The 12581-nt window shown below is 47.9% G+C and overlaps 1 protein-coding gene across 1 annotated transcript in view; it reads right to left on the bottom strand.

Annotated features, from left to right (window-relative positions):
* The window catches only part of GLB1 (galactosidase beta 1), an 81729-nt gene that overhangs the window by 12023 nt on the left and 57125 nt on the right, over positions 1-12581 (bottom strand). The window contains exons 13-15 of the mRNA XM_021677570.1: positions 9411-9524; positions 7790-7921; positions 5827-6081 (exon numbers count right to left, since the gene is read on the bottom strand). Of these exons, the coding sequence (XP_021533245.1) occupies positions 5827-6081; positions 7790-7921; positions 9411-9524 (501 nt within the window). The remainder of the gene's footprint in view (positions 1-5826; positions 6082-7789; positions 7922-9410; positions 9525-12581) is intronic.

The raw sequence follows: 12581 nt of genomic DNA on the forward strand, positions 1-12581 counted from the left end.
CCTGTACGTTGCTGCCTGCCTTTCCCCGCGGGCCTGCAAGTCGGACGGACTTGAGGGTCAGGGAGCTGCACTACCACCTACTTCTGCTCCTCATGCAAGTTCCTTAGCTCTCTTGAGCTGCTCCTCTGCAAACTAGAGCTGATGACAGGATATTGCACTCCTCCTGCTCTTTTGGTGATTACAGAGGTCGTGTGTCCAAAGTGCTGAGCACCACGCCTGGGTCAGGCACTCTCGGGTGTGACACCTTTATGACCTGGCCAAGGTGAAGCCCCTCTGACTTCCAAAGACGTCTCATGCTTTTCCACGTCTGCACCTTTGCATTTACCATTCTCCCACTTAAAATTCCCTCCCTGACAAAACTCCCTCTGACTCCGGGGAAGGGCTGTCCACCTGTCAGGTCTGCTGTTCATCCTCTATTCTGTGCAGCCGAAACACTGGCCTGTGTCTCCTGAGTCACCCCACTCTTCTCATTGTTCCTGTCATGCACAGCTTCTCTTTCTGCTTCACATCTCCTGAAAGTTCTTTCTCTTAAAGCACGAAACTGATACCACCTGGGGAGCAATGGTTTGTCTTCTCGTCCGCCTTGGCCCTATACCCACAGCACCCTGCAAAGCCCCTCATCACCTACAGGGCTGCCTGAGGGCCTCCACTCCTCCCACCTGCTTTCTTCCCTGGTTGGGGGGAAGGCGCCCAGGGGTGGAGGAGCTCAGCAACACAGACACCTGGGCACCCTTCCACCTAGAGCATTTACAGAGCAACCAGGCCCTGGGAGGTGAGCAGGATGGTGAAGAAGCTGAGCACTTTTAAAAAATGCCGCTTCTGCAGCTTATGACCCAGTGGGTGAAACCGAGGTGCCAGCCGAAGTGTGAGGAGTCCAGGAGGGGCACAGAGGGGGCTCAAGGGAGGGCTGGACTAAGGGTCTAGGAAGGCCTCTTAGAGGAGTTAAGGCTGGTCTTGACAGATGAATACGTGATGGCTGGGTGGGCAGAGTGAGGGAGTGAAAAAGCATGAACAAAGGAGATATATGACAAAGCAGGACACCAAGAGGGAAAAGGGGACAAGGAGGGAGGGGAGGAAAGGAGGCAGCAAGGGAAGAAGAACAAGCCTGCTGGCTAAAGTGGGAAGGTCCAGAGAGGGTTTTAGTTCGTTTTGGGGTCTTAGAGCCCCCAGAGGTCACTTCTTGGCTGCAACCCGGAAGTTGGCAGAGGAGACTGAAAGGCTGACATGATGCAGGACAGGAGGTTCGAGAGCAGGATCCTGGCCTGAAGGAAGAAGGTGGGGAGGGGATTCAGAGCTTAGACTTCCTCCTAGGGCCACCGGGCAGGAAGTGAGGGTAGAGGCCGAGATAAGTCTGACAGGAAGCTGGGGGAACAAAGGAGTTACACTTGATAGCAGTCAAAGAGGGTGAGTGGGTGGGGGAGGAGTACGGTGGCTAAGGGGAGAGGTGAAGGTTAGAAAGACCAGCTGGGGAAAGGGGAAGAGACCAAAGACTGCTGGGCAAGTTGGGGGCCTCCAGAGGCTGGAGAGAGTGAAGGGATAGGGGCCCTGATGAGCACGCTGGAGAGGCCCCCTGGCAGTGCTCAGTCACTGGTGAAGGAGCAAAGGCCGATTGTGGACCCACTCAAAATAGAGGATGAACAAGGAGACAGAGCGGAAGGTCAAGGGGGCCAGTGGATTGATGGCTTTTAAAAAATATTAGTAGTGGGGGCGCCTGGGTGGCTCAGTCGTTAAGCGACTGCCTTCGGCTCAGGTCATGATCCCAGGGTCCTGGGATCGAGTCCCGCATCAGGCTCCCTGCTCAGCGGGAAGCCTGCTTCTCCCTCTCCCACTCTTCCTGCTTGTGTTCCCTCTCTCTCTCTGTCTCTGTCAAATAAATAAATAAAATCTTTAAAAAAAAAAAATATTAGTAGTGATGTCTAGACTGGATAGGGAAGAACTGTGGCCTTAATGGGGGAGAGTTTCAGGTCATCAATAAGATCCAAGAGCAGGCTGGAGGGCATGAGAGTTTGGGGGATAGAAACACGTAGCAAGAGAGAGGATATCACAGCTTAAAATTCTGGAGGTACGTTCACCAAGATACACCATGTGCTCGGTCATGAAACAAGTTTCAATAAATTTAAGAAGACCGTGGAACCGTCACCATGATTTAATTTTGGAACATTTCCATCATCCCCAAAAGAAACCCCATATCTACTTGCAGTCACTCTCCATTCCCACCATCAGCCCCAGACAACTATCAACCTACTTTTTCTTCTCTATAGATTTGCCTTTTCTGAACATTTCATATAAATGGAATCCTACAGCATGTGGTCTTTTATGTCTGGCTTCTTTTGCTTAGCATGTTTTTCAGAGTCATCCACATTGTAGCGTGTATCGGTAGTCTGTTCTGTTTTACTGTGGGACACTATTCCTTTGTATGGATATACCACATTTTATTTACCCATTAATCAGTTGATGGACATTTGAATTACATCCAGTTTGGGGTTATTATGAATTATGCTGCTCTGAATATTTGCACAGAAGTCTTTGAGTAAACATAGGTTTTCATTTCTCTCGGGTATACACCCAGAAGTGGAACTCCTCAGTCCGTGTTTAACCTTTGAAGAAACCCCAAGCCGTGTTCCCAAGTGTTTGTATCATTTTACATTCCCACAAGTGACATAGGAAGGTTCTCATTTCTCTATATCCTTGCCAAAATTTGTTATTGTCTATCTTTTATTAGTATAGCCATTCTAGTGGGTGTGAAGTAGTATTTCACTGTGGTTTTGATTTGTACTTTTCTAACGATTAATGATGTTGAGAGCATTATACATGTACTTATCGGCCATTTGTATATCTCCTTTGGTGAAATTTGCACATTTTTTGACTGGGTTGTTTATCTTCCTATTACTGAGTTGTAAGAATTCTCGATGTATTCTAGAAACAAATCCTTTGCTAAACATATGATTTTCTCCCATTCTGTGGCTCGGATTTTCATTTTCTTAATGATTTCTTTTGAACAGCAAACATTTTTAATTTTGATGAACTCCAATTTATCACTTTTTCCTTTAAGGGTCATGCGTTAGGTGTCAAATCTAAAAAAATCTTTTCCTAGAGGCGCTTGGGTGGCTCAGTTGTTAAGCATCTGCCTTCGGCTCAGGTCAAGATCCCAGGGTCCTGGGATCAAGCCCCACATCGGGCTCCCTGCTCAGCAGGAAGTCTGCTTCTCCCTCTCCCACTCCCCCTGTGTTCCCTCTCTCGCTGTCTCTCTCTCTGTCAAATAAATAAATAAATAAAATCTTTTTTAAAAAAAGTCTTTGCCTAATTGAAGGTCATAGACTTTCTTCCTTCTTCTAGAGGAGTTTTATAGAGAAATTAAATTAGAAATCAATAAAAATAAGATGCTAAAAAAACCCCTTACAAATATATGGAAATTAAATAACACATTTCTAAATAATCTATGAGATTATTTTTTTGAGAGAGAGAGAGAGGATGCAGGAGGGGGGAAGGAGAGGGAGAGAGAGAGTCTTAAGCAGACTGCACGTTCAGTGCAGAGCCTGACATGGGGCTCAATCTCACAACCCTGAGATCATGACCTGAGCCAAAATCAAGAGTTGGACGTTTAACTGACTGAGCCACCCAGGAGCCCCCAAAGGACATTTCTTAAACAAATGTTGTGCGCATCTTTTTCCCTCTTAAAAGCGATTTATATACTTTTCTCCTCTTCTCCTTCAGGGTCAAAATTCTCAAAAACAATGTTTATATTCAAGTATCCAAATTTATGCTCCTGGGGCGCCTGGGTGGCTCAGTCATTAAGCGTCTGCCTTCGGCTCAGGTCATGATCCCAGGGTCCTGGGATTGAGTCCCTCATCGGGCTCCCTGCTCCTGCTTCTCCCTCTCCCACTCCCCCGCCTATGTTCCCTCTCTCGCTGTGTCTCTCTCTGTCAAATAAATAAATAAAATCTTAAAAAAACCCCAAACAAACACATTTACGTTCCCAAGTTTGTTCCTTTATCTGACACTCCTCAGTAGCATGCAATGCAGCCTGTGGATGCCCCACTCCCATACACTTGCTGAGGGTTCCAGGGAGCTCCGTGTTACTACATCCCGTAGAAGAGCTCCTGTCTTTCACTCATCCCCTCAGCAGCACAAATGCCAGTTTTCCTCCTCACTCTCTGCCCACCATGTTTGTGCCTCTTTTCTTCCTTCTGTATCCTTTCTCCTTAGGGGATCTCCTCCATCCCATGTCTCCATGACCATCCACACACAGATGATCTGATACATATATTCCCAGCCCAGATCCCTCCTCCAACTTCTCCATCCACAGATCCCACAGCCCTCCTCCAGTATCTTCTCTCAGCTGTTCTCAAAGGCCTCTCAAACTCAATCTGTCCAAATCCAACTCATGATCTCCCCCTCCTAGCCCATGTTTTCCTCTGAAAACTCTTCTTTCAATAAGTGGTACCATCTGCCCAGCTACCAGCCTGGGACCTAAGAGTCATCCAGGATATGTCCTTCTCTTTAAACCCCAATAACCAATCCATCATTACATCTCATTGATTTAACGTCACACATCTCTCAGATAGTTGATATCATCTCCATCTTGGCTACCACCATCCTAGTCTCTCACTGAGACTACGGTCCAGTCACCTAGATAGCTTCCGCAAATCCACAGGTGCCCTCACCCAGCCCTCTCTGTACCCTGGGGTCAGAGAGGTTTGTTCCATCACAATCATGTGATGGCACCCTCCTGCTTCAAAGGCTCTCAACACAAAGAAAAACTTTAATGTGGTTTAATTGGCCTATTCCAATCTCATCTCTACCCACTTTCTAGTCTTCTCTCTGAACCACACTCCACACCTAAACCCTACATTCGGGTCCTTTACCAGGTCCTCAAGCTCCTCATTTCCTCTATGACAACATGGCCTTTGCACATGCTATCTCCTCTGCCTGGAATATGTTTCCCTCCCCCTTTTGCCACATTAATTCCTTCTTATCCTTCATATCTCTGTCAAGCATCACTCCCACAGGGAAGGCTTCACTGACCTTCCTGACAAGGTCAAATGCCCCAATTATTATCAACTCCCATATTTCTTCTTAGCACTCACTGCAGCTGCAGTCTCACCATTTAATTTGGGTGATTATATGATTTGGGTCTGTCTCCCCAACTAGCATGTAAGTTCCATGAGGGCAAGTCATTGTATCCTTACTGTTCATCGTTGTATCCTTAGCACCTGGCACAAAGCTTAGGCACAGAGTGGCCAGTGAAAAATACTTGTTGAATGAATAACTGAGTCATGGTAAGGTCACCCAAGATGAAAATAGGACTGAAGTAAAGAAGACAACAGTGAAGGAAGACATGCGAATGTCTTCAAAGAATAAAGGGGAGGGAGGGTGACCAGGCAGTAAAATGGCCAAGGAAGAGCAGAAGATCATGCAGACAGCGGTGGATGTCCCAGGGTGTAGGGCTGGTGGGGTGTTGTGGGGGTACAGAGGTAGGCCCGGACAAAATAAAAACAAGTTCTCCCAGTGATTCACCCCTTTGCCTGGACCAAATCTTCTTTAAGAGAAAGAGAAAGTGTCCCTCATAAGCAGTATCCAAAGGAGCTAGAGTTTTTCTTACAGGAAGCAGGAAAGCCATCATTTGCTCAAGGAAGTTGTCAGTCAGTGAAAATGGGGCAGAGGGTACATATTCAAGCTGGCCATTGAGTCTCTGAAGATCGGCCAAGGTCCCACTACTGAGGAATGGATAAACTAACACGGAAAGCCCTCCACTCCCGAACTGTCACACACCATCTCATTAGCAGCTCTTTTTGATTCTTTATCACTTTCCACGAAGACACGTACCTTGGTCCATCCAGGAAATTGGATATAGGTGTCCTGGGGCAAGTCTGGGATCCCACTGGGAATAGAGAAGTTCCCCATATAAAAGGCCGGCAGTGTGTAGTTAGACGAGCTGTGGGCCAAGGCTTTATCATGGCGTCCATTGTTACAGCCATGCCAGTCTCCCAGGTGTCTGCGCACCGCATCCTCAGTGTCCAGTGGGAAGATCATCCAGTCCGTGAGGATATTGGAACCAAGGGTCAGGTTAGAAATAAGACCCTGTAAAGGAGAAACACAGCAATGAGCTGGGGTGGGAAACAAAAGGCTTCAAGTGTCTCTGTGTCCCTCCCTGAATTCTTGGGGAGAACAAACTAGGATATGAAACACCAACAGTAAGTGAGACTCCAACTGTGCATATGTCAAAGTGACATCTGGCTTGAGGCCAGAGCTTCTGACCCCATGACCCCCGATCTTCAATGTTTGGTTCAGAGTCACTGCTGAATGGAAGGGATGATGGCATCTGAGGCACGGGAGAATGAATGGAGTCAGGAATGCAGAAGAACAGCTAGCCACTCTAATGGGGGCTGGGGGGGACAGATTCTGCCCCCTCATATGACCGGGAGCAAGTCTTGGCATTAAGCCCCTCAGTAGCACTCATGGGATGATCACGCCTGAGTCCATTCACCCACCGTGGGACTCAGTGAGGTAACCATAAACGAGGATACTTTGATATCTGTGGAAGGATAGAAAGGAAGTGATGATGAAGGTGAACAGCTGGCTCTATTCATCCAGCCGGGTCAGCAGGCCGGGGTGTCCACGGCACCGGCCACTGCACTGAAGCCTATGCTCACGGCTCACCTAGCTTCCTCTCTCCCGCCTTTTACATGGTGAACTTCTCCATTCCCCAGGAGATCCCAAATTCATCCCAGGACAACTCTCAGTACCAAGTCTCAACTGCCCCCTTAGTAATTCAATAAACATGAACCAGGCAGCTGTGTGCGGGTCCCTTGCTGGGTACCGGGACCCAGAGACTACACAAGAATCCCTGTCACTCCGTGTGTCAACATGGCCTGTGACAGCCAAGCAGGAAGGCCACTAACTACAGCCTGAGCACAAGGACTTTAACGGGGACATTTCTACTGGAGGTAAAGGTTGCCCCACATGGCCATTCTCTAAGAGGGTAATCACCTTGCCTCTGAGCTGCACCAAGAGGGTCAGGAAATAGCCCCATACACCGGTTCTGTCCTAGAGCGGGTGGTACCATCAATCCTTCGATGCGGGCCTTCTCTCCTCTAGCAGATGGTGAGCCACCTTTCGGGAAGCCTGTATCTCAACATCTTTGCATGCCCCAAAGCACCTTGCGGAGCATCTTACAGAGTATGAGCTTAACAAGTGTTTGCTGAATAACACTCGAAAAATGTTTTCCAAGGAACAATATTTGGGCTAGGGCTAGACACCTGGACACAGAGTAACCAGCAGGGATGAGAGGCCGTGCATCAAGGGAAAGGCTTTCTACGATTCAAGACATTGTCATGGATTGTCCACACCCAGAAAACAGAGCAGACCAAATGCTAGGCTGGCTTTGTCGGAGACCAAGTGCCTTTCGAAAGTGAGCTGGGTCTGTTAAGCAAAGGAGCAGCACAGTGCAGTTGCTTCCTCCTTCTGTTTCTTCCTACTGGGTGACTGAACCTGAACACAAAGCAAGGGTTCTCTTTGCAAAGCACAACTTTCTCATCACCTGCAGAGGAAAACAGGTCTTCAAAATAACCCAACTCTGAAGTTGCAAAACAAATCACAGTAGGTTCACTTGCCAAACTTGGCAAAGTGTGCACGGTTTTAAAAATCGCTTTTGTGTGTGAACGGGGCTGGAGGAGAAGAAGGTATATGTGAGTTTTTAAATGGCTTTCCAGAACCTTCCTTGGGTGGCAGCACAGGCACAGTTCTGTCAACCTTTGAACCTCATTCCTGACAGTGAGGTCGGTCCTACCTTAAAATCATTGATATATCTGCCATAGTTCACACGTCCCATGTTCTCCACCAGAAGGTCCAGAGAGGCTCCAGCTTTCCCGGTGATGTTCAGAGTGATGACCTCACTTCGATCCAGGACTCCCTGGGGCACCTGCGGGGTCAGAGTCCAGTGGGAATTAGCTGGGGTGAGAAGGTCAGCAGAGCACGGCTTGCTCAGTCATCACACTCATTTTCTTGTCTCGAAGGGTCACCGGACTTGGGAGGCAATGCTCTGATGGCCCCTTTGCCCAAGTCACCGGCCGGGTGGTCAAGTTCCCCCCACACTGCTTCTGAACCAGGCAACTCAGCAGATGCAGCTCCGAGCAAGGGAAGCTCTAGGCTAGCTTCCTTTGCTCTGGGGTGTTTTGCTGCACATCTATTTTTAATAGGAAGGGAATGGAGGCAAAAATTCCAGGAGGGGGTCCCTGCCACAGGAACTGCTTTGTGTTCTCACAGCACAAAAGGCAGTCATGAAAAGCAGCTTCTAAACAGCGAGGAGAAATGAGACAAAATCAGATAAATGAGATAAAATCAGAGAGTTAGGTGGAGTAGTCTCACCTCAAAATACCTGATATGGTGCATTAACCATGTAAATTATATCAGAGAGTGAGAAAAAACAACAGGTATTTTAGCAGCAACATATTCCTAACTTTTTGAAAGGGGAGGTTTTTAAAAAAAAAAAAAAAAAAAAAAAGAAGCTACACTGACTATAATTCACTAAGACAACCCCTAAAATGGAATTCAAGAAACTGCCATCGTATACACATGGGCAATATACACATAATGTCCTAGAAACTTGCTCCCACTGAAATGAAAGCCTTTGATCACAAGAGAATGGAAACATTTTTTTTTTTTAAGATTTTTTTATTTATTTAACAGAGAGAGACACAGCGAGATAGGGAACACAAGCAGAGGGAGTGGGAGAGGGAGAAGCAGGCTTCCCGCGGAGCAGGGAGCCCGATGCGGGGCTCGATCCCAGGACCATGACCCGAGCCGAAGGCAAACGCTTAACGACTGAGCCACTCAGGCGCCCCGAGAATGGAAACATTTTAATTTAAAATTTCTGAACAAATTGCCTCGGTTCGAACAATCTCTTCATGTGTTCTTTCACATGATTATTTCAGTGTGTCTTTGCTGTGTTTGGAGACAAAGATCTCTGCGTATTGTAGCGATCGTTATCATGAACAGTGCTCTAGAGTGGGACTTCTCACACAGGATGAAGGCGCAAGGTTAAATGAATCAGCGCTCCAGCATGTACAACACGGACCCTGTTCTCAAGGAGCGAAGGACACATGGGCAACATTCTGTGATGGGGCAGAGAGGGTGGCGTGGACTGGGGAGACCGGGGAGGTCTCTGAGAAGAGCGGAGCCTTGAGCACTCCCCTCCAGGTTCAAATGGGTGAGGGGGCATATTCCAGGCAGAAGGAGCATGGGTGAGGCCACATTGGCAAGCAAGGGGGCACAGCGAAGGGACATCAAGAGGAGGGGCAGAGCCCGAGTTTGGAAAGGTGGGCAATGGCCTGGAATGCCACATTACCAAGCGCAGACCACACGTCGCGCTGCTGGGGCAGACAAGCACACAGCTCAGAGACAGCTCTTACCCCATCCACGGCGACGTAGGCCCGGTCGTGGACTCCACTGAGGGGTGACGACAGGGGTGTGGGGTCACTGCAGTCTTGAGGAAGCGTTGTTCGGTACAGCACAAACCCAAAATACTGGTTAGAAAAAGACATAAGAAAAACACATCACTCTTTTAAAGATACCCTGGTCACCTCGATCTGTGGGAAAGCAATGTTTCTAAGAGGTTTCCCAGCCTCCCACAAAAATTCAGTCTGAATGAAGGGACCCGGCTTACAGTTTTAGATCAGACACTAGCACGGCAGTAACAGCAAGGAACCCACATTTTATCAGACAGCCCTTTCCCACACGAGGAAACCAGACTCTGGGACATGTTCGATGATTTGCCCAGAATCACTCGGGGGGATCCTATCATATATATCGAAAGGTTATTTCTGGTATCTCAAAAACACGACACAACACAACACAACAACCAAAAAGACAAACCGGGGCGCCTGGCTGGCTCAGCAGGTAGAACATGTGATTCTTGATCTCGGGGTCATGATGTCAAGCCCCACATGGGGTATAGAGGTTACTTAAAAATAAAATCTTAAAAAACAACAACAAAGCCAAGAATGTTCAGTAAAACATTTTCCAGGTTCTTGGGCTACATGTGCTCTAACATACAACACAAGAGTCAACCAGAAACTGTTTAAAGTGGAGGGCCGGGGGTGGCGGGGATAGAGATAGTGAGAGATGGGGGTGTAGCCTGTTGCTAAGTCAGAAAACAGTCGCATAGATGCTGGTATCCCTGGTCTGAGAGGAAGGCGCCAGATTATCAGCCCCAGCAGCAACAGCACCCTGAGCCTCAGCTGGTGACGCTCTTGCTGCGGACTTTGGCCAGGGTGAGCTGGATCAGACCCCGCCATACAAGAGCATCCAACAGACATCCAGCATGGGGCAGAGAAACAGTTCCTCGCGTCTAGGGCCCAGAAAGCAAGGAAGTGCATCTCGGCAAATGCAAAGGTGATCTGGAGGAGCTGAAAAAACCCCAACGTTAACCCACGTTCCTGTGTTGCAGGAAAGGGCTGAATTCAAGAAATGTCCCTGGGGCCACCACCCCAGGCTTCAGGCACAAGGATGCCTCCCCTCCCAGACCCCAAATCTCCAGCTCTTGTTTTTTGTTTTTTTTCTTTTCAAAGTAACCAAAGTGGTAAGTCCTAACTCAGAGGCTGAGGAACACTTTGTGCAGGGCTTCAACGAGGGGAGTGGAAGCTGCAGTCCTCCCTGCGAAGGTGGCTGAGGCCACCGAAGTGGGAGGTGGGGGGGCGGGCAGCTGCAGAGGTAACAGGGCTGCACCCTACTCCCTGCAGCTGGGCCCTCGATGGGTTTCGCTGGAAATAAACATCCAGCGGGCTTGCCCCAGACCTGAAACAGCCAGGGCCCAGGGAGTCCCCCCAGTCCTCGAGCACTGCCTTGGCCAGAGATCGCAAAGCAGGAGGGTCCGGCCAAGAACAATGAGTACAAGTGTCTCCACACCAACCTGGAACTCACTTCCCAGGTTCCAAGTGCTCTAGTGACCATGTCTTGCCGAAGTGCTCCCCTACGAGGTGGAGAAGGCGGGGTGCATCTTCTAGATGAAGATGTGGACACATAGCCTGTGTTGGCTGGAGCTAGAGCAAGAATTCTATCCAGTGTTAACGAGAGGGGGTTCATTACTCATTTTATTGACCAGAGTTGCTGGAATAAAAATCACAAGTGTAAAAAGTAAGTCACTGGGGGCAAAATACACTAAACTAAGATTAGATATGCCATTGTTTTATCACCTTCCAGAAGGGGATCTCCACAGACAGTCAATGAAGGGGGTTCCAGATAAGTTTCCATTTCGAAAAATGGGGCTGAATTCCTAACGAAGTGTTCAAACTTAACATCACAACAAAGGGACAAACTGACCTCACAGGCATCCTGACGCGACGCTCTGAGAAGGACACACCACCTTTGTCGTGTTCCCGCCAAAAATGTGTTACTGAATCTAATCAGTGAGGGGCAGTCTACAAAACAACTGGCCCAAACTCTTCAGAAATGTCCATGTAGCGAGAAAGAGAGAGGAAAAACAAGACTTAGGAATAGTTACAGATGAAAGAAGACTAGAGGGACATCGTAGCTTAATGCAATGTGTGATCATAGAGTGGAAACTGGATTGAAAAAAGTTAGATATCAAGGACGTCATTGGATACTTGACTATAGAATGCATATTAAATAATAGGATTATATCAATTGTAAATTTCTTAAGTCTCATCATTATATTGTGATTATGTAGGAGAATGTCCTTTTTCTTAAAAGATATATGCTGTAGGGGCTCCTGGGTGGCTCAGTCGTTAAGCGTCTGCCTTCGGCTCAAGTCATGATCCCAGGGTCCTGGGATCGAGCCCTGCATCGGGTTCCCTGCTCTGTGGGAAGCCTGCTTCTCCATCTCCCACTCCCTCTGCTTGTGTTCCTTCTCCTGCTGTCTCTCTCTCTGTCAAATAAATAAATAAAATCTTTAAAAAAATATATATATGCTGTAATATTTAGGGGTGAAGTGTCAGGATATTGACCACAAACTCAAAGGGTTAAAAAAAGGCAGTTGACTGCATACATACACTCAGAGGAACTGTTAACACTTAGTGAATCCAAATGAAAGCGATATGGGTGTAATTATACTTCTCTGGCAACGTTTTTAGATTTGAAAATTTCTAAAATAAAAAGTTGGGAAAAACATTTTAAATAAATATGAGGGGCGCCTGGCTGGCTCAGTTGGTAGAACATGAAATTCTTGATCTCAGGGTCATGAGTTTGAGCCCCATGTTGGGCATGGAGCCTACTAAAAAAAAAAGAAATGGGGCGCCTGGGTGGCTCAGTGGGTTGAGATGCTGCCTTCGGGTCAGGTCATGATCCCAGGGTCCTGGGATCGAGCCCCACGTCGGGCTCCTGGCTCAGCGGGGAGCCTGCTTCTCCCTCTCCCTCTGCCTCTCCCCCTGCTCATGCTCTCTGCTCTCTATCTCTGTGTCTCAAATGAATAAAAAAAAAAAAAAAAGAAAAAGAAATATGAGGCAGTGCCTGGGTTCACCACACACATGCATACGTGCACACACTGACACACACATACACACACACACACACGTGCCCTGCTCTCTGTTCTCTTCAAAAGCAGGAAAGAGAATCTCTGAGAACCT

The sequence above is a fragment of the Neomonachus schauinslandi genome, chromosome 1 (genome assembly GCF_002201575.2).
Source record: "Neomonachus schauinslandi chromosome 1, ASM220157v2, whole genome shotgun sequence".
Lineage (NCBI taxonomy): Eukaryota > Metazoa > Chordata > Mammalia > Carnivora > Phocidae > Neomonachus > Neomonachus schauinslandi.